The sequence below is a fragment of the Perognathus longimembris genome, chromosome 5, assembly GCF_023159225.1.
Source record: "Perognathus longimembris pacificus isolate PPM17 chromosome 5, ASM2315922v1, whole genome shotgun sequence".
Lineage (NCBI taxonomy): Eukaryota > Metazoa > Chordata > Mammalia > Rodentia > Heteromyidae > Perognathus > Perognathus longimembris.
In genome coordinates this window covers 54,646,098-54,673,620 of record NC_063165.1, presented here as the reverse complement: position 1 = coordinate 54,673,620, position 27,523 = coordinate 54,646,098, and the positions used below count along the sequence as shown (strand labels likewise).

Below are 27,523 nucleotides of genomic sequence, written 5' to 3'. Positions count from 1 at the left end.
AGGAAAGAAAAGACAGGGAATGAATAACAATTGCATTAGAGTAAACCATTTTTCCTCAGTAGAACGAACCACTCTAGGATCCAGAAGGTACAGATTGTAAGGAGTGACAGATTAGCAAGGGTTATATAGCTTAGATCAAGGTCACCAACCTGATCATTAACCACTGGGAGACAAGAGCTCAGGTTTCCTCTCTCCATGCTCAGAATTCTTTATGTGGACAAGTCTCTTTGGAGAGTGACAGGCGACCTCCTCAACTCATGGGCTGATCACTAGTGTGGGGCCCATTCTACCATTTTTGTGGCAATACCACAAAATAAAGAGCCTGGGATAAGCAAGGAGTGTGGCCTTCTAAGACAGGCAGCCCCTGTTCAGCACCTGAGGACTATGGCCATACACGAAATACGGCCTCATTCTAATTTTTCAACAAGAGGTGGAAGTCTGATTTTGTGAAAAACCTTCAACTTTTGGACGTTCGTTTTAAAAAATGCTAATCTAATCAAACACTAACTTGGGAGAAACTGAGTCCACAGGCAAGCAGCCCCAAATCTAAAACAATAAAATAAAAACCAACATAAAATCTAGTTCCTGAGGGAGTTCAGAGACATCGGGTTATTGATACTAAAAAATCGAGATGGCCACCAAGCATACACACACACACACACACACACACACACACACACGTACACATACACACATACACTGCTGTTTTCCAAATATACGTAGATGCTGTCAAGATAAAATCCAAAGTAACTTACTTACATGGTTAACTAAAGTTATAACAACCTCAATAACTATTCATTCTCTTCCTAGTGAATGGTAGCAAGAACATAACTACTATTTTGATCTCTCATCATGTCTTTTGTGGGTCCAGGAATTGAACCCAAGGATGTACCTCCATCGTGTCTTTTGATTTGGCATATGGGGATAAGTAGCCAGACCAACTTTGGGCCTGGGATCTAAAAAATCTAGTTTCAATGGCAGTAATAAAGCCAGGGAATATTTTTAAGCTGCCAAAATTTTATAGACTTTTTGCCTACGCCACATGACGTATAGTTCTGAAAACACAAAAGGTCCACCCCCAACCTTTCTCCATTCTGAGAAGCCCTCATCCTTCACCTAGAACTTAATCCACCTGAGCATCAGGAACTGGCATTCTAACAAGGGGGACAACCCCCACTCCCCAGACACACACACACACACACACACACACACACACACACATCATTGAACAGCTATCTACTCCTAGAACCAGTAGTATTTATTGAACTTGTCCTAACACAAATATTTGTTGAACCATATTTCAGGTAAGCTAAAAAAATAAAAACAGACCAAAACAAATATATAAAAGGCCATTGTTGAGACTCTGTGTCAGTAGGAAATACCACACATAAATCACAAACAATTGCAAATGCACAATTAACTAATGCAACCAAAAAATACCTATGAAGCTTGATGCTAGCTGAGGAGAATTGGGTCTGTTTAGAGCTAGCTTCAAAGGCCTTCTTAAGAAGTGATGATGATCACGCTGGTAACCCTAGCTTTACACAGGAAGCTGAGATCTGAGGATCGCAGTTCAAAGCCAGCACAAGCAGCAAAGTCCATGAAACTCTTCTCTCTAATAAACCACCAAAAAGCCACAAGTAGACCTGTGATTCAAGTGCTAGAGCCTTGAGCAAAAAAGCTCAGGGACAATGCCTTAGATCCTGAGTTCAAGCCTGACTTCAAGCCCCACGGCTGGCACAAGGAAGAGAACATCAGTGATGATCAGAATTTTATGGCCATGTGGCTGAACTGTAGTCATCTGAGACTGGAGTCATCTGAGCTTTGAAGTGGTTAACTGTGGTAATAATATTGGTGTTTCCACCTTAACATACAATGCAACGTCAATACCTTAGCAATGCCTATCTCACGACAGATGTACAAAAATTTATTTAAAAATTAATTCTGCCCAAGCCAGCCATGATGGCAACTCTTGAGCTCAAAGAGGCTGATGCTAGAGAAGGGTGAGTCAAATTACCAACTGAGGCCATATGGAGAGACTGTCTCAAATAAACCTCTCACAAGCAAAACATATCATCCCATGTATTTCTACATTGCCCAAGATAATCTCACTGCCAAAGGATACATCCTTCCTTGACTTTTATTGCTGGAAAAAGATGAAATAGTAGGTTAGAATCAAGTTTCTCCACAGATTCCAATTCTAGCTTTCTTCATCACGAACATCAAGATCTCAAGAACTATTGCAGCCACAGCTAACTTTGAAGCATATGACAATGTGTTCAGGGCCTTAAGGCAAGTCCATATCCCAAAATCTGCCAGTATAATGTGGAGATATTGGGCAGGATTAAGTACTTCAAGAATCATCAGTCACTTTTCAAGAACATAGTCACAACACTCAAACACCTGATCCCTTAGCTCACATTCAAATTCAAATTGTGTGTCTGCCCACTCCTGGCTATCATTCCTCTAGGGGTTTGGTGCCAACTATATTGTCTACCATCAACCATATGGTGCTCTACCATGTGAACCACAGCTCCACTTCCAGCATTTTGCTGGTTAATTGAAGATAAGAGTCTCACTGACTTTTCTGCCTGATCTCAGCCACCAGAGTAGCTCCGATTACAGGCAGGAATCCTCAGCACCCAGCCTCAATTCATAAATTTTGATTACAAAATGAATTTCTTTAAAACTACATTAACATCTGCCTTTCACTGGAAAAATAATCAGCTTCCCATTATCCCCACAATAATAGACTATATTAACTATGTCCTAATTAAATGTCCTAAATCTGTATTGAAATCTACTGAGGTAAGGAGAAGGAGGAAGCAGGAAAGGCCTGCATCCTCATCAAAACTGCCCTCATTTACTCAGTATCAAGGGTCCAGTTGACTTCAGCAGGGCTTAAACCAATCAATTAGTGGGGATCCACTTTCTTAGTTTCAAAAGGAGAAGGCTGTTATAGAATGAGACTCTTACAAAGAATTATTTGATACATAAAAACCACAAGCATCAAAAGAATGTTGGTCATGAAGGCTGCCAAGGAAAGCCAAATGACAGAAGGAAAAACTCTACACCCAGAGCCAGAAACATATGAGAAATTGATGTCCCAGAGAGCAAAACCACTCTCCTCCCCTTCTTTACACTGCCCACGACCCCTCACTGCCATTCCTCTAGGGGTTTGGTGCCAACTATGTTGTCCATCATCAACCACATGTCACCTGAGATTGTTTCCTGATGATGCAAAGAAGGAATGAAGGAGCCAGACTACCTCAGTAGTGAGGGAAAGGTGAACAGTTAGGTAGCTAGGGATAAAAAGTGATATAACATATGGCAGATAACATGTGACATCCATCATGGCATTTCTTGCTCCCATAGTGCCTTGGGTTCATGCTTAAGTAGTTCTTCCCATAATGCCGAGTGCCCACTCAACCAATGAAAAAAGCCTGAGCAGTAAACATACAAGTATCCAAGCAATCAGCACAAAGCCCAAGGGAAGAGATATGGGAGGAGCCTGCACTACAATAACATCACTGGTTGGACTCCTCTATGGACCCCTCTTTGAATGAAGAGTCTCCCTGCTTTCCTTTCACTTTCAAATAAACTTGCTCTGTCTACTTTATACTCTTCCCTGCCTTTTGATTTTTTTAATGAGTAGAGCAAAGCAATTCATACCCCTAGATAAGCATCGATAAGAATCTAGTCTCCAGTATTAGCTTGAACAAGTGATTTTAGGACTTTACTGTCTTTATGACAAAGGCATGGTAATAGAGAGGACTGTGGTGAGGATTAAATAGGTTACTGATCAGAAGGCAACACAATAATGCCTGACAAACATGGACTTTCTCAGTTTCACCATTTTTATCACTGCTGTCTGACCTTAGGCAAGACCCCTGTGAAGGGGAAGTTTCCTCATCAGTAGCACTATGTGGTTGGGCAAATCTGTCTTCCAGAACATGGCCACTGGCTAAACTCCTTTCTAATTCTTTCAATCTTATTCCACTTGAAATCCTCCAAGGCTCTGAGCTCCAAGAACAACAACAAGGAATGAAGATAATATTGGCAGCTCCAGGGAGGTAGGTGAGCCCAGGGAGAGAGCATCATATCTCCAATCACGTGTGTGTGTGTGTGCGCGTGCGTGTGTATATGTGTATAACCAGCCCATTTTTCTTATTCCAGGTACTGATTGCTCAGAGATCAAAACATCCATCATGATGCCCGAAGCTGCAAACAGTACAAGTGTATACAAAAAGGACACACTTCAGAAAAAAAAAAAAAAAAACAGAGAGGAAGAGACAAGGAACAATCAAAGGAGCAAAGCAAACATGACAGACCAAAAAAAAACTACACTCTGCCCATGAGGTTAGCTCTTTAGCATCCTTCCTCTAACAGCAATTAAGAGAACTTCAAACTACAAGGCAGCTTTGAAGCAGGGAAGATGTTCCCTACCTTGAAGCATAGCCCTTTCACAGAGACCATTCCTCTTCAAAGCCAGCCAGCATCTTCCCTGGGGAGTGAATGCTATGAAGTCAACCTCCTCAGGTGGAAACAAACACCTATTGCCCAACATTTACTTAACTCCATGCTGCCCCAAAGTGACAGGGGGCCTTGCAAGATTGAGTCACTTCTCCTTTCTAGGCCTAGGTTTCTATGTCTGCAAAATGGAGAAGGAAGGGGGCTGGGAATGTGGCCTAGTGGTAGAGTGTTTGCCTAGCATGCATGAAGCCCTGGGTTTGATTCCTCAGCATCCCATATACAGAAAATGCTGCAAGTGGCACTGTGACTCAAGTGGTAGAGTGCTAGCCTTGAGCAAAATAAAGCTAGGCGCAATGCTCAGGCCCTGAGTTCAAGCCCCAGGACTGGCAAAAAATGAAATGGACAAAGAAGGAAGTCAGGCAATCAATTTTGAAGTTTCTTAGGATTATTAAAGTTGCAGGAGTCCATCTGTGATTTCCATCTTATATAGGAAAATGGTTTTTAATTATTTTTAGAGGGATGCTATTGAGGTTTAAACCAAGGAATCATGCTTGCTAAACAGTTACTCTATTACTTGAGCATTTACCAGCCCTTCTTGTCTGCATAATTTTGGGGGCAGGGTCTCTCATTACTTCCCAGACAGCCTAGACTATGAGCCTCCTATTTACACATCCTGAATAGTGGGACTGAATGATTCATATGACAATGCCCACGTATTGGATGAGCTGGAATTTCAGGCAGCCTCAATTGACTATCAACTAACTGGGATTACAATTGTAAGCCACTATGCCTAGCTTTAATTACTTAATATAGACTCACTTGCTATTTCCTACTGGAAGTTAAGATTTCTTAGATTCAAATCCCCATGTTGCTAGTAGCTCTGTGACTTCTGGAAAAATTTTAACCACTGTGATTCTTTTTTTCTCATCTACATAATTAGGATAGCATTATCTTCTACATGGTGTTGTTAGGAACTAATTTAAATTAAAAAAAGGTAAGGTATGAAATAGTTCCTGCACCACATGAAATATTTAGTGTGGTAATCATTAGTTTAAATGTTACACAGCTAGTTTTTCTTTGCAAAAGTTTATTTGAAAAATAATATGGCTAGGACATATGGGAGCGCGCACACACACACACACACACACACACACACACACAGGATCTAGTTATGGTTCTGCCCCAAACTGACTGGATGCTCTTAGATGAACCTCTCTCTGACCTTCTCTGAGCCTGTTTTCAGAACAAACAGCACAAGGATTTCTCTACACTGTTCAAATCAGAGGTGATTACTCTGACAATCACGGTGATATCTAAACTAATGTTTCAAACTCTATGTTTCTTTATGATGTCTACAAAGCTGGAAATTTCTCATTAAAATCCAAAATATTTCTAATTCTTCCAGCCCTGGAATCAGTACTGGTTCGCAAAATGTGGTCTTTGAAGCAGCAACAGTTGGATCATCTGAACACATGGTAGAAATGCAAATTCCCAGGCCCCCTCTCAGACCTACAGAATTAAAAAAAAAGAATATCTGGTTAACAGGCCAGGGACTGAAACACACTGAAGTCTGAGGATCACTACAGTGGTGAAACAACTGGCAGGTGCTAAGGACCAGTGGCTAGCCCATGGGTCATTCCTGTGTTACCTATTTGCCACTGAGGACCAGCTGCAATTCAGAGCCACCCACTCCATCACTGACCTCACCTGACAGTCCCCACATGGCCTTGGACATGCCTAGCCCATCTAGGTGGGCTACCAATTCTCACAACAGAGCTACAAGCCCCTCGGGCACCATATGCCACAGGCTCATGCTCCAAATCAGACACGGAGCCTGCGTAAAAGCGGGCTGTGCACACCAAGGGCACAGTTGAAAGAACAAACTGTTGAGCTGCCTTTATTAATCACAACACAATCCGCACAAGCAGCTGCTATTAAGAACAGCTGCAGCTGCTAAACGCGTGATCTTGGAGCAGCATAGAGAAGTGCTTACAAGTTGAATACAGAAACAGGCACAGGCACATGGAGACCTGTGAGCTAGTGGCTTGTTCATGCCTTCCCAACTCAGTGCAGAGCTCTGGTCCTCATTCTACTCCCTCCAACAGGGTCAAAGAAGTTGAAAGAATTTGTAAAATAGGAAAAATTAGGAGTGTATGTTAAAGGGCCACCTCAACCATCTGCAACCTTGAGTAAATTACTAGACTTCTCTAGTACCAATTCCTCTTCTACCAAAACAGACACAACAATAATATTTACCTCCCAGAATTGCTATGGGAGGTCAGATGGCAATATGCATATGAAAAGAAGACTACATTAAAACAAAGCCAGGTGACAGTGGTTCATGCCTATAATCCATGCTACTCAGGAGACTGAGATCTGACGGTCAAGGTTCAAAGCCAGCCCAGGCAAAAAAGTTGGTGAGATGCTCACCTCCAAGTAACCACCAAAAACTAAGACATGGGGCTGTGGTTTAAGTGACAGAGCACCAGACTTGGGCAAAGAAGCTATGAGATAGCTCCCAGGTCCTGAGTTCAAGCTCTAAAACCAGCACACACATGCGCGCATGCTCATTCTCTCTCTCTCTCTCTCTCTCTCTCTCTCTCTCTCTCTCTCTCTCTCTCTCTCTCTCTGCAGAGAAAAACAGCCTGAAATAAAAAGGTTCACAAAGAAAATCTCTAAAGAAAGACACAAATCCAGGTGCTGGTGGCTCACGCTTGTAATCCTAGCTACTCAGGAGGCTGAGATCTGAGGATCACAGTTCAATGTCAGCCCCTGCAGAAAAGTCCATTACACTTTTATCTCCAATTAGTCACAGAAAAAGCTGGAAGCAGTACTATGGCTCAAATGGTAGAATGCTAGTCTTGGGCAAAAGGAACCTAGGAATAGCACCCTGGCCCAGAGTTCAAGCCCCAGGACTGGCAAAAAAAAAAAAAAAAAATCCAAATCACATTTGGTGAGTACTTAGTCTATTCTCTACATGACTCCACTCTGTGTGGAAAATATAAATAAGCCAGGATTCTTTAACCTACTATGGCATTTTTTTTAAAAAAAAGTGCTAAGGGTCATAAAATGAAACGAAATATTAGAGAATTCAGAGGGAAGGTAAAATATTTTTCCCCCTTGGAGAGACAAAGGAAGGGCTCATGAGTGAAGTGGCCTTTGAGCTGAGAGAAGAAACAAAAGCACAGGCCAGGGAGGCAAGGCCATCTGTAGAAACTGAAGCTACCTAGGACAGGATCTTTCTGACAGGCTGGTCTATTCTAGGAACCCTTGCAAAGAATAATCTATCTAAAATGAAGATAACATTACATGGAATTTCAAGGATTAAATCAGTACTAAAATACATAATTTGCTTTAAAAGTAAATTTGTGATTGTATCCTATTTGAACTTGGTTCTGATTTGAACTTGGGCTTGAGCTTGATGAATGGGTGGCACAATCTACTTGAACCATGCTTTCAGCCCCCCTTTTTGCCTTGCTTATTGTTTGGAGAGGGTCTCAGTTTTTGTCTAGGTGTGTCGGGGTCTCAGCTTCCCCATCTCTCTCACAGGCCGGGAGAGCGCTGGGGGCTGAGACCCCGACAATTGAATTGCAAGGCACATTTGAATTGCATAGGTGCTGTCCTCGGATGGTGAACTTCCTAGCTAGAATCTCCTAGGCAGCTTATTGATTGAGATGGGGTCTTTCTCATTCTGGGCTGGCCTCAAATCACAATCCTCCCCAATCTCTGTCTCCCAAATAGATGGGATTATAGAGTCTAAACTACCATGTTACACTCAAGATTCTCTATTAACCCTATCTAATAATAAAATCTAGCAGGTCAGATGATATTTTGAAATCGCTACAACAACTATAATACAAAATGGAAATGTTTGTTTGTTTGTTTACTGGCAACAAAAACATAAGAACTATTAGCACTATGGCTTGTTATTGACATTTATACTGGAAGGAAATGCTTTAGAGGCTAAGAAAAGTAAAAATGTCCTTCTGCCCCATTGAAGTTCATAAATTCTGATGTTAACTAGCTTCATGAAACTGAGATAGGAAACGTAAAGAGAACAGCCTAAGCCAAGGGAGAACAGGAGAAATGCAACCTGCAAAGAGGATGACAGTGAAAGGCAGGCAAAACCCTCAAAGTCACCCATGTAAGAGCCCCAAATCACCCTAAATATGAATTCATATAATGTGGTCTAGGTTTCAGAATGGTTCCTGCTTTGGGAATAAAATGAAATGAGTACAAAAGCAGGTAAGAATTTCATCAATCCACAGGTGCAAAGTTAGAGCTCTGTTTTTCAAATGTAACAAATGACAGCACATTGATCAATATATGAAAATAGTCCATCTGCCACAGGACCTGTGTGTGACACAACAGTATGGGTGTAAGTGTACTGGGTGTAAGCAGGTATATAATCATAGCATCCAAATATTAAGTGATTAAAATAGAGGAGGGATTTTACTTTTGCCTGGTATTTTTCAGACACTGCATAACAGGCTACAAGAAGTCCAACCAGGGTTAGGAGACTTATTCGGGTTTATACATATACTAGATAATACAAAAGAGATATAAAAAGCCGATTTCAGAAATACCCCCCCACACACACACACACATATACTCATCCTGAACAAAACAGTTCAGAGGACATTCAGAACTGAATAGCCTTAAACACAAAATGTAAGTATAACTATTAACACCAATTTCTATATTTTTATTGATTAAAACACTGAGGCTAAGTCTTTTATACTGTTGTTGTTATTTTTTTTAATAGTTGTGAGGCTCAGTCTTTCAAGTGGCTTATCCAAAGCCACACAGCAAGTAACTAGAGAAGTCAAAGCTAGAATCTATGTCCCGATGCTTCTGAGCAAAGAATATTGTTCTTGTTGAAAGCAAGGGTTTTTCATTGGCCCAATCTTGTTAGATTTCAGCTATGATATCTCGTTGCTAGTAAACTTGTACAAATTCTCAGATGTTTCCAATCATACGATTCCCCACAATTCTTAACCGCCAAGGGTTATAAGTAATGATTATAAGATACAATGAAGTAAAACCTTGATATCACATCCTCTGACAGAGTGAAGACTCCTATCTCAATCACACTCTTGTCCTGGTCTCCGACTCAGGTGAAGAACTTGAGTACTATTTTAGTAGTTCCAGTCTCAAAGGTCAGTCAGGATCACATGCATGGTGCTCGGAAGCGGATCTACTGGATGTACAGGGAGGGCACAGCAGCAGGCCTCAAACACGCAGCCTGGAGTATTGAACAGCTAGTTCAGGGATCTCTAGGGATTCTGAATCAATAGGTAAGAAATGCGATCAGAGATTCTGAATTGTTCCAAAGCTCTCAGGAGAATCAAAAGGGCCCACATTCAGCCACAGGTTCTCAGTTTGACAAGAGGAAATTTAACATGTCTGAATATGAAAGGGGTTTAATCACAAGCACCCCATTATGTAGGAGAGTGGCACCACAAAGAATCGTGAGAAGACACAGACTAGTGCCAGTCTCCCAGCTCTGCTGTTAAGGACGAAGGGCCAGCATCTACTCAGAACCAGGGAGGGAGAATTGTTGGTGCAAAAACAAATGTTCAGGGGTTACCCCACACACGCTTTGCAGGTACATAATGAATGTATTCAGTGAAGAAACAAACTTCAGATATCATTTTAGAATTTATACAAGTGCAATGAGTAAAACTCTACAGAACCCAACAAGCAGTTGGAAGCCTACAAAGCAAAAATTCACCATAAATATCACTGAATGAGTTCATTAAGAAAACATAGCACGCAATCATGCAAAAGTCAAGGCTTCAAAATGGCCTACAGGGCCTATGGCTCATGCCCGACTACTGCTATTACTCCTAAATACTCAGGAGGCTGAGATCTGAGGATCTAGGTCCAAAATCTGAGACACTTATCTCAAATTAACTACCAAAAAGCAAGAGTAGAGGTGTGGCTCAAGCAGTAGAACACCAGAGTTGAGTGAAAAAGCTAAAGGAAAGCACCCTATTCCTGAGTTTAAGCACCAGTAAGGTGTGTGTGAACGCACATGCACACACACACACACTTACAACCACATACCAAAATGGTCTAATCTAGAGATGTAGAAAACACCTATAAACATGGTTAAACCAGGAGCATCGTAAAATACCACAGAAGCTTCGAACTTTGAAGTGAGATGCTGTTTATTAATTAACCTGGGGAAAGGCATTAGCCAATAAATCATTCTCTTGATGATTGAATAAGAGTGGAAGGCTGTCCAAATATCTATGGGAATTTCTCAAAGTGCCTGCTAACTGTTTAATCCTTGGAATTCTCCATACTGCTTGTCAAGCACTATTACATTCATCAAGCATCTGTTGAGTACAGGAGGAAAAAGAGACAGAAGAGCAGAGACAGGCCAAGAAATCCTACCTCTGATCTCAGACTAGGAATGGAGTAGTTCCCAGAGAGTAGGGCCTCTCAAGTGAATTGAGACTCATAGAAACTGATAGTAGGCACTGAAAGGGAGATGAACTTTTAAGTTATAAATGCTTGAGTTTACATGAGTCAAAAACTCCTGAGTCTAAACTCCTGCTTTGTATGATCTACGTATAAATACTTGACCTCTATGAAGCTTGCTTGCTTCTTTAAAAGGATAGCCAGTTCATCTTCCAAATAGGTTGGCTTATACACAGACTTAAAGTTGGCAGATGATTACATAGGCTACTGGTTTTGTGTCAAGCAGCTAGCACACAATCACACATAGTATGAGCTTAACAACAAATGGCACTGCATGTAGGACTTAATCATGACCTCTACAGCCACAGCCAAAATCCTTATAGATGGCTGCTAATTGTATTCCACAGTTCTTTCAGATGTCAGGCTGCAGAGAAAATTCCAGCTGAAGTTCACTAGGTTTTCTAATAAAGCACATTTCCCTACATAAATAATAAAATGATGTATGCATTCCTTTTGGGTTAGCAGAATAATTTCACTTCCAGTTATAACCGTGAAATGATGAATTATTGTTATCCATATTTAACAGATTAAAAAGCCAAAAACACACACACATACACACACACAAAAATAACTAAGACCATACTCTCAACACAAGGCAGTCTAGGACTAGAACTACAGAATTCAACACTACATTACAATGATCATGAGTTTCTCAACCAAATATTTGAAATAGGTGATCTTATTATGGAATGAAACACTTGACCTGCCCTTATGTCAGAAATCACTTCAGATGCCACTACTAGCCAAAATCAGAAAGAAATCTTGATAGGTGTAATTAAGAAGGAGGAGGAGGAGGAGGAAGAGGAGGAGGAGGAGGAGGAAGAGGAGGAGGAGGAGGAGGAGGAGGAGGAGGAGGAGGAGGAGGAGGAGGAGGAGGAGGGGGAGGGGGAGGGGGAGGGGGAGGGGGAGGGGGAGGAGGATGTGAGAAAAAATCTTTCTCTGGATTTTATGTATGAATTCTCAATAGTCTTGTATAGAACAGGAACATGTCTTACTTAGAGTATGGTAGACTTGAGTTTTAGTAATACTGCTAGCATTTATCAGCTATTTAACCTGGTTTTCTTAGCTCCTTTAATTGTCAGCATCTTCATCTATGTAACAGAAAAGCAATACAAAGCTAATAAAACTATTGTAACATAGAGTAACCAAAATCTTCCAGGTGCCTGTGGCTTACACCTGGCATCCTAGCTACTCAGGAGGCTGAGAGCTGAGGATTATGGTTCAAAGCCAGCCTGGGGAAAAGTCTGTGAGACTCCTATCTCCAATTAACCAGAAAAGGCTGGAATTAGAGCTATAGCTGAAATAGAATGTTATCCTGAAGCCAAAGAAGCTTTGTGATAGTGCCAAGGCCCCAAGTTAAATGCCCATGACCAGAACTAAGATAGACAGACAGACACAGAAAAAAGTCTATGTGAAGTCTCTCACTTAGATAAGGTGGTCAGCAAATGATGACTACTCCAACCATGTGGTAGTGCATTAGGTGGCTGCTTTTCTTTTTCCTGCCCTTCCAGCTCCTGTTGACCCCTCCCTCTGCATTATGTTCAACAGCAGCACAACCAGTCTCCAACCAACCTCACCAGAGAATGAAGACAACAAAAGAGCAGGTAGAGGCATTATGCAAATACCAAATATTATTAAAACATTAATGAACTCTGGCAATTTCCCTGAATTTTGATAAATGATGTTTATTATGCAGTGAGAGCCTCTCACACAATCTGGGCCCTCAAATATTAACTAGATAATAAAAGCAATCATTCTCCCAAAAGACCAAGGTGTAAAAATAAGGAGTCAGTCTAGATGATTCCCAGCTAACACTTGCTTCCAAAGGAACCAAAGTGTACATACAGAGAGAGCATGGAGCCAGATTACAGAGACCCACTGACCACTAGCAGACTGAGATCAACCATCCAGTCATGCAGAGTCCTGCTTTGACAGAACAGCGGGGTGTCTTGGTCACTGACAACTGTCTACCATTGCTTTGCTCTTCTTTGTGACACTGCATCAAACTGGATAAAATGAAGAGATCTGAGAAAATGAAGGCCTAACAATCTTTGACAGATAGTGGCTTACATCTCTCAACTGCCTGAGACAGCACATTAAAGAGTCCTGTACCAAATTCCTTGGCCATTTTGTGCTTTGAGATGGGGATAATGTTTTTAAGCTACTGACAATCCTCAGGTTCACTCAGAGGCAGAAAACAAAGCCAAGAGAGCTATACTCTCTCAACTCCTAAAAATGGGAGTCTGCAGCCTCCCAAGTGACACCTTAACAAGCTGAGGGTCATTAAGGTACCTCATTTGCATATTCATGAACTATTCAAGACCGTGGCTAGTGATACAAAGTACACACACACACACACACACACACACACACACGCGCGCGCGCGCGAGACTTTGTTTCTTAAGCCAAACATAAATCTGCTTTAGCGAAAGTAAATCCACACAGGGACTACTGCTGTCCTCAAGCCTTCACTTGTCTGGTGCAGCCAGAACCTCATTAAAGGAAAGCAAAAGGGACTCGGAAATGCATGCAGCACCACACACAGGCAAGCTCATTCTGCCATCTGCCTTCTAGTGTCCACAGGGGCAAAGAGCTTAAATGACACTCCTGAATTTTCTCTTCTGCAGGTGGAAATGCACAATTCCCTGGAGGAAGAAAGACTTCCCTAGCAAGGTCAGCTGAATTAAAAAGAAGGGAAGGAACACTAACTTACCTATCAACAAAATGTCACTCATAACATTAAACACAGGCATAAATTAAGGACCCTAGGATAAGTCTCCCTTTTTAATCGGATAAAAGACTTTGCAAATTCAGTTTGTCAGAGGAAGGATGAGTGTAGAAGTCCCTAATGGGCCAGGAATTTCTTTCTTCCCATCATTTCCCATTATCTAATTCTTGACTACGCTGAAGGGTTGTGATCCACCCACCACTTCTCCTGAAGGACCTAGGACAAGATATGAAAATGGGGAGGGGGGATGTCCAGTAAATAACACAATGACAGACTTCTGTTATTTATGCCAAAGAAAAAGGCCATGGTTAAGCAACTTAAATAACTGCCTTGAGCTTTCCTCCTGTGCCTCCACCTTCCTTACAATCACTGGTTGGTTTTCAGAAGCAGAAGCTTTGCAAGCATTTTAAGCTTCCCCTGTAAAAGCTCACTCCACCAGGTTATGAATTTAAACCAAATATAATATTCATCTAAGTAGTCCAAAAGCCAAATATCTCGTATTTTTAAAAAAATGTCTTCCACTCCATACAAAATCTAGAAAACACTTGGGGGCTGTATATCAAAGATTAAAACCTGCCCTGAGTTTTAACGGGTTCCATCCAACTTACCAAGTCCTTAACACTACCAGTGGAGCACATTCAATATGTATTAACTCCTCACTTGGGCTGTGGGGCTGAGGAAAACCTAGAGAGACTAAAGCGGGGGCGGGGGGGGGGGGGACCCGGGAGAGAACCAGCCACAGACAGCTGGCTTCTGCAAGCCAAGTAGATGGAAAGGGGGGTGGCGGGGAGCAAAAAGCAAAGGCTCTGTCTTCCTTCCTCTATGGTCTAAAAGCTTTTGCCAATCAAAATTTCCACTACCTGGAAAATTGGCCGAGGCTCTGTTGTGTGCAGAGCATCCTCAGACCCACGCGCCAGAGTGCCGCTACCCTCCAGTCCCGATCCCCGCAGAATGTAAGCCGCGGGGGGGGGGGGGCACGGACCTCAGGGCAGCCACGATCCCCCGCTCCCCGTGAAGCAGAAACCCTCATCGTGGGGTGGGGGGGGGGGGGCAAACAGAAGTGGACGCCCGTTCTACAACTCAGTGGCCCTAACCCCCAACCGCAGGACCGTAAGAAGGATTCTGTGTCCTCTGTCTTGCCCTGGCATTCATTGATCGCTCAGGACCAGGAGGTGAGGGGCTGGAAGATACGAGTTAGGGGAACACCGTTTCTAAACCCAGCGCCCCGGGACTGGGAACAGTGAGCACCTCTGCGGGCCCGAAACTGGGACAATCACAAAGCGAAAAGGGGCTGGTGCCCCGGGGCGTCCACAGCCCCACGTCGGATCCTCCCTGGGCAGGGACTTAGAAATTCGGACCTCAGTGGCCACAACCTCCCGCGGCCCCCCCCCCTCCCCGGGAGAAGCACCGGAAATGCTTCAAAGGGAAGTCCATTTGGCAAATCAAAGTTGCAGGAACTCGCGGCGCCCTGACTACTTGGGCGGGTTACTCCAGGAACACCCCACAAGTTTGGCCACCGGGGGCTCGGCGTGACAGCGCCGCGCCGCAGGAAGCGGAGAAGCAACTAGTCGCTTCCAGTGCCCAGACTGAGTCCCTTGAAGCTGACTGCCTGGGTCTCAGAAGCTCAGGAAAAGGAAGGAGTCCACCCCCACCCCCACCCCCATCTATCTCTCCCCAGACAGGGGTACAGGTCTGAACCTCGGGAGCTTTTCACATCCTTCAACGGAGAGGCGCCCGCGGGTCTCCTCACCTGGCCCTGGGGCTCCCCGCAACAGTCAAGACATGCCCCCCCTCCGCCCCGCCACCACCCCACCTGCCAGTCGGGTTGGAGGTGGGGAGATTTAACAAAAGAGCGAGCGAAGGGGAAAGGAGAGGGGAGCCCGGCGCAAAGTGCTGGGCAGGGAAGGGTATGTAGAAGGGGCTGGCCGCGGAAAAAGAAGGGACAGGGCGGAACCGAGCCGTAACGCCCCGAGGCGCCCGGCGCTGGCGGAGCAGCCGCGGAGGAGAGCGGTCGGCGCGGGAGGGCGGGCGGCCGGCGCGTCCACTCCGCTCCCCATCACCCCGGACCCGGCACACGCACGCAGGCAACACCTCCCCCTCCCCCCCTTTTTAAATTTTTTTTTTAAATGCTCCTTACCCAGCATGGAAAAGATGAAATCCTTGGCTGTGTGGATCTCCAGCGCTCTCTGATCGTCGTATTCCCGCTGATCGTGTTTGGTGAATTCTTGGATGAGTTTGTTCAATTCCTCCACCCGAGCTCCCGACCTGAAATCCAGCTCCGGGAAGGCAGGCTTGTTGTTACAGCCCAGGGAGGCTGCCTTGCTGGCGGTGGGAGCCGCCATCTTCATGCAAAACGCGCCGAGCAGCAGCTCCGCGGCGGCGGCGGCGGCGGCGGCACCCACCCCCGCCCCCCACCCCGCCCCCCGGGCCTCCTCCACCCACCGGCGCCGGGGCTCGGGCTCGGCCCCGGCCCGTGGGCGGGCGCCTGGCGTCCGGGCAGACGCGCGATCCCGGCCCCGCGCGCGCCCCGGGCGCTCGGGGCTCCGGCTGGGAGCCCGACTGCGGCGACGGTGCGCGTGTGGCCCCGACACCCGCTCCTCCCGGCCCCGCGCCCGCCCGGAGGCTGCGGGTCGGGGTCCTCCCCGCGCGCCCCCGCTGGGCAGAGGCGACCGCGACCGTCTGGGCCCGACCGGAGCCTCCCCCGGGGCAAGGAAAGTGAAGTGGAAACAATGTGAAATACACCAGCTCTGAAATCAACAAGCTGCCGGCTCCCGGGTTACGGAGCTAGCGCCCAGCGTCCGCATTTAAAGGGACAGCACACCCGGTGGAAAGGAAAAATAAATCAATGACAGGGGTCTGTGCGCCTGTACCAGCCTTATCACTTGCCAATCTGTGGCGGGGCTGAAGCGCTAGGCGCAGACGTACTCCTTCTCCACCTCCACACTCACCTCACCACCTCCCCGCCTTTCGGGGGCGGGGTGGGGGGGCGCAGGCAGGGCTTGCAAGCGCCTCCAAGGAGAAAGGAGTCTTCCCAGGCGGATCTTCAGGGCGGTGTCTCAGGCGAGGGCGCGTTTTCACCCTCATCCCAAGAACTCTGATGTCTTCGGGATTCGGAAGAGAACTGCCTTCTGGAACAAGAAGCAACATCTGCTCTTTTAGGCATAGCTTGCCAAGAATGATAGTATCCAGCGTATCCGAAAGGGGTGCCCATCCAATGCTTCCTATAACGCCCCCTTTAGCTTATAAAGTATCCCTTCCTTTGCCCCATGTAGTTAATTTCCTGGATAATGACATTAGAGTTAACATAGAATGAGTTGGTGTGGTCCAACCTGACAGGGAAACTGACGCCATGGAGTGGGGGAGGGGAAAGAATTGTCCCCAGGTCCCAATAAGGTCGAATGGAGACAGGAGAATTCCCTCATTCCACTAACAGAATTTGAGCAATCACTGTTGGCCAGAGAGAATGGCAGATTCCTGGTAGAATGCCATCAACCAAAGGATGTGGCTCCTGAAATGGAATGAGGCTTTCCTGGCAAGGCATGCAAATTCAACTGCAGCACTAGTCCTCTAAACCCATAGTATCTCCAAGGTGGGTTTCGTGTTTGTGTGACTTGGACACTTAAGCCACCACAAATGGCTCTTATAAAAAAAGGTTAGCATCTTCCTTTCTCCAAAATGATTCTCTTCTCTCTCCCATAATCCTTTATTTGAATCCAAGGCCTTTTAATTTTCTTACCTGGGTTCTCATAGCCAAATGCACATGTTGTTTTGTTAGACCTGCAAGGACAGCTAGGCTCTTGGAAAATCAGAACACTCATAATAACTATCTCTGGGTTGTTTCAAGAATTACATGAGGAAAAAAAAGCTTGTCAAGCAAACAGCATCAGAAGTGGCATGCTAAGTACTTCACATAGGTTAACTGTATTAGCTTCTATTGTTGTTATGAACTTAATGCTTTCTCCACTGAGTTGCCTGGGTGATCCCTCACAGCCACCATCCCCCCTTGGAATTTCTTTCTTCTTTACTCTCCACTTCACACCAAAGCCAATTCCATACCTGTCTTTTCTTCTCAAAGCTTCTCTAAGCCAACAGGTTGCAACCTCCACCCAGAAAATTTCATGTGACACAGGTAAATTTGGACCTCAATCTGTCATTTTTTAAGTATGGGTGTATTGGAGCTTGAACTCAGGGCTTTTTCTGCTCAAGGCTGGTGCTCTACTACTTTTTCCACTAAAGGCTAGTGTTCCACCTCCAGTTTTTTTTTTTTCTGGTTAATTGGAGATAAGAGAGCCATGGACTTTTCTGCCCAGAAAGGCTTTGAACTATGATTCTCAGATCCCAGCCTACTATGTAGCTCGAATTACTTGTGTGAGCAGCAGGCACCTGGCTCTCACTGGGTCATTGTTAATTCAAGTCTCAGACTATGAGATTCTTGAGAATGAGATCTACATCTTGTCCTAGGATTTAAACTCAGGTCCCAGAGGTTCTACACGGGCAGTAGAAACAAGGATGGTAGTCTGTGGCCCATCCAGGTACAAAGAATGACGAGAACCTATTTGGGAAGAAAAAAACAAAAAACTAGAGTATAGCTTTCAAGTGGTAGAGTGCAGAGTGCTTGCCTAGCAACAAGGTCCTGAGTTCAAAACCCCAGGAGAGGGCTGGGAATATGGCCTAGTGGTAAACTGCTCGCCTCGTATACATGAAGCCCTGGGTTCGATTCCTCAGCACCACGTATATAGAAAAAGCCAGAAGTGGCGCTGTGGCTCAAGTGGTGGAGTGCTAGCCTTGAGCAAAAAGAAGCCAGGACAGTGTTCAGGCTCTGAGTTCAAGCCCCAGGACTGGCAAAACAACAACAACAAAAAGAAAACAGGAGAGGGAGGGGAAAATGTTTTCTCACCCACTTACTATGAAAATACTTGACGAGATGGATATTGGTGGACTGAAGGGGCCAGGGCTTTTGCAGCCTTGCTGCAATGCTGTAGCTTCACATAAGCTGGTGTAGCAGGAGCCATGAGAGTGGGTGGAACTCCAGCACCTACCTGTCAGCTCCCATGAATCAATGTCATAGAGGTGTCTGAGTAACATCAATATCACAATCAGGCAGGCATCTGAGGCTAAGCAGCTAAACCAAAGTTACTCCAGAAACCAGAATGATTTTCTAATCTACCTCCAAACTATGAAGTTCAGACAGAAATAATACTTTAGGTTGGGGCTGGAGCAGTCAAATAACATAGTGAATCTCTGGGTTCTATCCCAAGCACCACACAAAAAAAAGAAAAGAAAAAACAAAACATTCTGTCATTTCCAAAATATGGATGAAACATTTCTCTCTCTCATTTCTGCCTTTTTCTGTGATATTTGGAGTCCTTGAGATACAACAAGTAGCAAAAATTCCTCTGATTCTGGCTTAGCTCTGGGTCCCTCCCCCCACCGCACCCCATGGTTTTGAATGGCTGAGTCAGTGAATGGTATCTGTTGTTTCTCTTTGTCTGTTCTATGTCAGCCAGATCAGAATTCTGTGAATCACTGACCCTCAATGAGCCTATTTATTTACAGAATGCAGCTGAACAGTAAACACCTATTGTAGGCTCTTAGAGAACTGTAATAAGATGGTGTAAATATTCCTTGTTAAATTGGAGAAACAGGAAAAGAGAATCAGGAATCACATTCCCTGATTAATCTTGTGTGTGTGTGTGTGTGTGTGTGTGTGTGTGAATATGTGCACACATGCACTAGGGTTTGAACTCAGGATCTGGGTACTGTCCCTTAGCTTTTTCAATCAAGGCTAGTGCTCTACCATTTGACCCAACAGCTCCACTTCTGGCATTTTGCTAGTTAATTGAAGATAAGAATCTCACATACTTCCTTAACTGGGCTAGCTTTAAACTGGGATCCTCAGATCGCAGCTTTGTGAGTAGCTAGGATTACAGGTGTGAATGCACCTGTCATCTTTTAGAAGACTTTTAAACCTCTGGACTCTAAAAGACTATGGAATTCTATCATCATTGTAAATACCATATTTATAGAGTTTCTGGCCAATCTCATGACTTTCATTAGTAGGTTTGAATAAATGAATGGATGAATGAATACCCTATCACAAGGTCCAAAAAGTGAACCTTTAGCTGAGTTTTTTTTGTTGTTGTTTTTTTACAGTTCCACGTCTCAGGAAAAGTTACCTAGGGTTTTCCAACATCACTTCAGAGTTGTTATAATGCAGATGTTTCTGCTTAAGTCTAATTACATGGTTCTATGCGCATATATCTCCCCCACACAAACTCTCCTATATATGGAAAGACAACAATTATTAGATGTTCAAGAGTGTTTGAGGGCTGGGGATATAGCCTAGTGGCAAGAGTGCCTGCCTCGGATACACGAGGCCCTAGGTTCGATTCCCCAGCACCACATATACAGAAAACGGCCAGAAGCGGCGCTGTGGCTCAAGTGGCAGAGTGCTAGCCTTGAGCGGGAAGAAGCCAGGGACAGTGCTCAGGCCCTGAGTCCAAGGCCCAGGACTGGCCAAAAAAAAAAAAAAAAAAAAAAAGAGTGTTTGAGGGCTGGGAATATGGCTTAGTGGCAAGAGCGCTTGCCTCCTACACATGAAGCTCTCCGTTCAATTCCCCAGCACCACATATATGGAAAACGGCCAGAAGGGGCGCTGTGGCTCAGGTGGCAGAGTGCTAGCCTTGAGCAGGAAGAAGCCAGGGACAGTGCTCAGGCCCTGAGTCCAAGTCCCAGGACTGCCCCCCCCCCCAAAAAAAAGAGTGTTTGAACCTTTCAATAACTTACTCCTTTGGCAGCAAAACTGACCAGTGGAACTCCTCTACCATGCAGAAGGAAGTTGAACTTGCTCACCTGATCTCCACTCCTAGATTTTATGAGCATCATGTGAAAAAATCTCCATCTTGCTTCTCTGTCGTTGTTTGTTTATAAATACAGCTCTGAAATTCCATAGCAAGCTCTCTGCCACAAATAACTGGGCTGTGCAGAGCATGAATTAAAAATAGCAAACTCCATACCCACATGATGGACTAACAAAATATAATTTTAAACAAAGTTTCTCTGGCCTAACAAAGATGTAAATAGCAACCCAAGCTATAAAATCTGGTCTCCTTGGACAGCTGGAATTTCAATAAAAGTGTAAGTAATTCAAGCAGCTTGCATTTCTAATGATTTGAAAATGTAGGCTGGAAACAGTCAGGCATGCCCTTGGCTTGATTTGGTTTGGGTTTTTGTTTGCCCCTAGTTCCACAAATGAGATATTTGTCTTTGTGGGATTGGTTTATTTCACTTACCATGATGATCTACGCTTCCATCAGTTTTCCAGCAAAACAGCAGCATTAAAAACATAATTTAATTCTCTTTCTGAGGTGAGTATGACACACTGTCTTTATCTATGTGGATACCTAGGCTGATTCTGTAATTTGGCTCTTTTGTATAATACCTATATTAACCTGGGTATATAGTTATCACTCTAGTAATCTGACAGATTCTTGGGGTATACACTCACAAGTGTTATAGCTGGAGCATATATGAGCTTTATTCTTAACTTTTCTGAGGAACCGGCATTCTGTTTTTCATTGTGGCTGGGTTAATTTACATATCTACCTTCAGTTAATAAGAGATGACTCCTATACTCATGCTCACTAGCATTTGTTGCTTGTTTTCCTGATGATAACCATTCTGAATGGGTTATAGTTTGGGTTTTCTTAAGGGATAATATGATCAGAGTACATTTGTGCATGTATGGAAATGTCATAATGAAGTTTGTACTGTATAATGTAATACATGCCCATTTGACAGAGAAACGAACACCACAGACTTAGGATGTTGGTGGTAGGAGAATTTGGGAAGATAAATTCTACCTACCATCTTTCTTTTCTTTTTCTTTTGTTTTAATAGTTGTGCAAAGGAGGCTCAAGTCAACACATCTGTTTATGAGTACAATGTTTCTTGATTAGTGATATTACTTTATCTTATAGAGAGTAGATTAGAGCACAGAAAGGGAAAGGAGGCTTGCCTAAATGGTTAGTAGGGGTGGCACTGTTTCTACTTTTGTACTAACTTCAAATTTAGCCAGTGTTTATTGTGTTCCATATTGCCAGAGGAACATGGAACACATCAAGGAGTCATACCAGAATTATTATTTAAAGTAAGAAAGAAAGCTGAACACAGGTGGCTCACACTTGTAATCCTAGCTACTCAGGAAATTGGGATCTAAGGAACACAGTTCAAAGCCAGCTCAGGCGGGAAAGTCTGTGAGACTCTTATCTCCAACAAACCAAAAATTCAGAGCTAGTAGAGCACTAGCCTTGAGCAAAGGAAGCTCAGGAACAGTCCAGTCCCTGAGTTCAAACCCCAAGACCTGCCTAAAAACAAACAAACCAGAAAGGAAGAGTGGCCCTTTAAGCAAATACACTTACCACATTTGAAATGTCAGTCTCCACCTGTAGTGCAAACCAGAATTGCTGGCATTTGGATGACTGATTCCTTTTTACAGGCAATAGATTGATGATTAGGTCTACCTCTAAATCATCTCTCTCTCTCTCTCTCTCTCTCTCTCTCTCTCTCTCTCTCTCTCTCTCTCTCTCTCTCTCTCGTCTCCCTGTTTCTTTGTCTCTGTTTCTCTGTCTGTTTCTGGCACTACTGCTTGAATTCAGGGCCTCATACTCTCCCTTAAGCATTTTCACTCAAGAACCATGCCCTACTGCTTGAACTACAGCTCTGCTTCTGGCTTTTTGGCAGTTATCTGCAGATAAGAATTTCATGGACTTTCCTGCCTAAGTTATCTTAGACCTGTAATCCTCAGAGTAGCTGGGATTACAGGAATGAGCCACACTGGTGCCTGGCTTAATCTCTTGACTGAACAAGCAGAATCCTCAGATATGACTCTGTTTAGGCCCAGTTGGGCAGTTTTGCCTATGATGAAATAAAGTCCTTTCTCCTCAACAGTGTAGATAAGTTTTTGCACTCAGACTATCTGCTTCTAACAAGGTGGGCTTCCAGTAAACTACACTCACACCAAGATGTGCCCATGGTCTGAATTCAGACCTTGTGTCATCCTGTCCTCCAGCCCTCTAGCTTTATTACTCTAAGGGCCGGGAGAGACTAGTCATGAAGAAAACTACTGCAGTATAGTTCTTTCCACCACAATCTCTGTTCCTGCAATAATGGGGTGGGGGGTGGGGGAATGGGATCTATACATATAGAAAAAAAGAAAATGAACCCTAGTGAGGGAGATAACAATATCTGATAACACTTATTAACATCCCTTACAACGATAAAGCACTTTTCAGCTCCATAAAGCACTGTTGAATAAAAATTCATTAATCAGTTCCTCACACCCTCCAGCTAAAGTAGGTCATTCCAGAGTATTAATATGATTCCCATTTTAGAGATAAGAAACCAAGGCCTAAAGGGATGGTGATTTTGGTGAGGTCACCAGGCAGTAATTATCATCCATCAGCTAGTTCCTGCAAGTGACTTTTCCTGGCCTTTCTCCATGTCCAGACTTCCAAGTCAGGTCACTATAAACTCCTCTACACTCACTGCCTTTGGACTTTTATCCCTATTTTCTTTATCTTCTCTGGAGCTGCCTGACCTCTTACCTGCCTCCCTCATAGAGGTGTGCTTCACTTCATGTGAGCGGTAACTGTCTTGATCACAATTGTATCACTAGTTTCTATCTCAGGATGTGGACCGATATGTGATATATGAAAAAGTAGATGAAGGAACAAGGTGGAAGATTCAGTCCCCCTAATACAAATCTTCTGATGTATGATCCATGTTCTTCCCATCAAACATCACTGGCTCAGCTAGCAAACACCAAGCATGCAGGAAATCATCAATATAATCTCTTGTAGTTCAGAGTTTCAGAACACTGGACCTAGCAAGTTACAAGTACTATCTGATCTTAAAGCTTGATTCAGACTCCATCATTGCAAACAAAGCTTTTACTCCTCTTTTCCCTACCTTAAAATCTAAGCACAGGTCATGGGTTTAATCAAGCTTATGACAAATAACTTTTTTAAAATCCCAAGGTTCAGTTCTTTCTTTTCTCAGAAGAACCCAGTTAAACCGGTGTTGGCAGCTCACACTGGTAATTCTAGCTACTCAGAAGGCTAAGATTTGAGGATCACAAAGCCAGGCCCAGTACATACACACACACACACACACACACACACACACACACACACACACACACACACACGAGAGAGAGAGAGAGAATGAAAGAAGAGGAGCAAGAAGCCATTTAGCTCTATTGCTACCATAAGAGAAGTAAAGACAAAGTGATTAACTGCAGGCAGTTATAACTATCTCTACACATGCAATCAGGAGATGAATGTCTTTGCTCTATCTTCCCATAGTAGAAACTGAGGCCTTTATAATCAACCAGTCCCTTGTCAACTGTTCCATCTTCTTCTAACTTCTAAACTTACTGAAGACCCAGCCCATGTCCTCCATACTGTACTATATCCTGTTTTATCTTAGACACTGAATCATGTGTCATGGGGAAAGTGGCCTGTTTTGATATAATCAATTAATTCATTAAGGGGAAATTATTTTAGACTTTTTTTTTTCTGTGTGGCTCATAGGCCAGAACCAGGACAAATGGGAAGTAGGTACAAAAATAGAGGCTTTAGAAATGAAGCACAGGATACTGAAGCATTTTTTTTAACAATAATAGCTGCTCTGCAGTGAATATGCTGCCCTATGAACTAGTAAACTTCCTATTGCAGGAGGTGGAGCTGTGCTAGGCATCCACCAGGGCACGATGGGGTAGGTTGCTGGTTGGGAAGGACCTCTGACTGGAGTGCCTTTTGGATCTGAGAAGCTCCAACTCTAGTATCTATCTAAAGCACACAGAACAAGAGAGAACTAGTTTTCATAAGGATCTACCCCCAGGACACATCTCTGTTCTGTGCCAAATACAAAATATTTTACATCTATTTTAGGCAAGACCCAAGACCAGCAATTGTATCTTTCTTTTTTGAGAGGAGAGGATCCAAATATATATATTTCCTTGTATGACTTTCTTATTACTCAATGCTAATTCTTTCCTTCTGCCTTGTAAAAAGAAGTTCTAGCCAGGTGCTGATGACTCAAGCCTGTAGTTCTAGCTATTCTGCGGATCATAGTTCAAAGGCAGGCCAGGCAGAAAAGTCCAGGAAATTGTTATCCACTTAAACCAGGAAGATGTCAGAAGTAGAACGATAGCTCAAGGGGTAGAGTGCCAGCCTTTGAGTGAAAAGAAAAACTTAGGCATGTTGCCCAGGCCATGAGTTCAAGGAGGAGAAGAAGAGGAAGAAAAAGTAGTAATAGTAACAACAACAACAACAATAATAATAATAATATCAGGTACATAGCCCATCCCCCAAGTCTGGTTCAAAGCTCACTCTCAGGAAAGAGATAAGAAAGGTTTGTTCTTTTCCACATTAATTTATTCATAGGCTTTATGATGGAAGCTTTTTCTTTTAAAGCAGATGTATAGTACTGACATGGGAGTCATAGTGATATCTATGTTGTTTCCCAGACCTTGTCAAAAAGGAGTTACTAACCTCTGCACAGTAGCAAGTTTATTGAAAATCTTGGCCTGCTCCCATGCCCACCAAGGCCCAGTGCAGTATATGAATATCTGAATAAGGCTGTTTCCTCTCATCTAAGATCTGGTGTGGTGAGTTCTAGTCCAAAACTCATTTTAAATTCCACATTGTGAAACCTGGCAAGAGGAATTTGAGAAAATGCTGACATTCTTTTACCCCCTGAAAACATTATTACACAGCAATAAATACACTGTATGGACCATGCTTCTAATCAGAGACATCTATTAGTCCTTTCCAAACAGAACCAACAAACCAAGCCACTTTCAAGTCTCCTGTGCTTTATTTCTCTCAATATTTCTTGGGTGGTTTAGTGGTAGAAAGAAAGAGGGATATCAAAAACAAAGGAGGAAATTAAGAATAGAAGTTATAGTTGTAAGTCTAATTCTGATCATTTTATGAGTATGTTACATTTTATTAAAATTTGTCTTAAATGTTTTGAAAGGTAGTATGGCCTGAGATGTACAATATGAATCAACAAATTGAAACAAAAGAAGTCAGGAAACTTCCATGCTGTTCTTGTCTTGGCCATTCATTGGTTCTGTGATAAGACAATCAGGCTTCTCTTCTCTGAATCTCCTTTTCCTACTCCGTAAATTGAGCAGAACAAGTTGTCATCTCTCCAGCATGACATTCGGACACTGTAGCTCTAAAATGAAAAGACAAATAAGCAATCTTGCGCCCTCGAAATTCTAAAGCATTTTGTTTATTTTCCCCTGGTCCATCCTTGCACCGTGTGTGTGTGTGTGTGTGTGTGTGTGTGTGTGTGTGTGTGTTTGAACTCACAGCCTAAGCACTATTCCTTAGGCTTCCTACTCAAGGCTGGCGCTCTACCACTTGAGCCACATCTCCGCTTCCAGCTTTTTGGTGGTTAATTGGAGATAAGAGTCTTACAGACTTTCCTACCCTACTGACTTAGAACTGTTATCCTCAGATCTCAACCTCCTGAGTAGCTAGAATCTTTACTCTGAATTAGTCTGAAATCGAAAAGAAGAGGATCTATAAGTGCTTTGAGGCCTCCTCCTTGGCACATCTTGTGTTATTGCCTCTCCTGTTCTGCTGGTTGAAAATGAAGACAGCCAGCTATTAAAATTCACTCAGCAGTTTAGCCCTCGGGCCTGGATATATGGCCTCTGGGCCATAGAGACTCGCTGGGCCCAGGAGGTATGGTAACCTTCAGATACTTTTCTTCCCATAGGAAGAGAGCAGAAAAATGTTGACAGGATACTTTAAAATCAATCATGAAATACTTTTCTGGCCCTAAAAGTACATGTTTGATAGGCAAACAAACCAGGCTTATAAAACATTGGGGCACAAGGGATTATAATTTCATAAAATTATTTAAGTAGACTATATTGCTTTATGACAAAGCCATGGAGAAAGTCTGGTTCTAGAAATCAAAGCTGCAGGTGAGCATTTTAAGAAGAAACTTTCTAAACCTAGTAATTGATGATAGTCTGATCAGTAAAGAAATATGCAGCATGTAATAAGTAATATTCAACATACAATAACCAAAGTAAGTGCTAAGCTAAAATTATATGTATCAAACAAGAGAGGAAGGAACCCTAAATCTGATAACACCAAGACTTTAATTTTACAGAGGAAGATGATGTAGGAAGAGCAGTATGACTTGTTAAAGGAACAGAGTGCTGAGTAATATTTTTTATTTTGTTGTCCCCCTTCCTTCCTTCCTTCCTTCCTTCCTTCCTTCCTTCCTTCCTTCCTTCCTTCCTTCCTTTCTTCCTTCCTTCTCTCCCTCCCTCCCTCCCTCCCTCCCTCCCTCCCTCCCTTCCTTCCTCCCTTCCTTCCTTCCTTCCCTTCCTTCCTTCCTTCTTTCCCTTCCTCCCTCCCTTCTTCCCTCCCTCCCTTCCTTCCTTCCTTCCTTCCTTCCTTCCTTCCTTCCTTCCTTCCTTCCTTCCTTCCTTCCTTCCTTCCTTCCTTCCTTCCTTTCCCAGTCCTGGGGCTTGAACTCAGGGCCTGGGCACTGTTCCTGGCCTCTTTTTTCTCAAGGCTAGCACTCTACCTCTTGAGCCACAAAGCTACTTCTGGCTTTTTCTGTATATGTGGTGCTGAGAAATCGAACCCAGGGCTTCGTGCATGCAAGGCAAGCACTCTACCACCAAGCCACATCTAAGCCCTATTTTGTTGTTCTTTGTTTTGCTTTCTTCCATATGCATCCACAAGTGAGCCAAAGACTGTAAGTTATAAGTAGCTTATATGCTTCAAAATTGTAAAT

The 27,523-nt window shown here is 43.6% G+C and overlaps 1 protein-coding gene and 1 long non-coding RNA gene across 2 annotated transcripts in view; one reads left to right on the top strand and one right to left on the bottom strand.

Annotated features, from left to right (window-relative positions):
* Window positions 1-16,093, bottom strand: part of Mb21d2 (Mab-21 domain containing 2) — a 105,462-nt gene extending 89,369 nt beyond the window's left edge. Inside the window, exon 1 of the mRNA XM_048346936.1 lies at window positions 15,828-16,093. Coding sequence (XP_048202893.1) covers window positions 15,828-16,038 — 211 coding nt within the window. The 5' untranslated portion in view covers window positions 16,039-16,093. The remainder of the gene's footprint in view (window positions 1-15,827) is intronic.
* On the top strand, window positions 7,387-9,512 carry LOC125351868. Its single transcript, XR_007211034.1, has 2 exons — window positions 7,387-7,985; window positions 8,088-9,512. It is a non-coding gene; the product is annotated as an uncharacterized LOC125351868 (long non-coding RNA).
* Window positions 16,094-27,523: the final 11,430 nt, after the last annotated feature.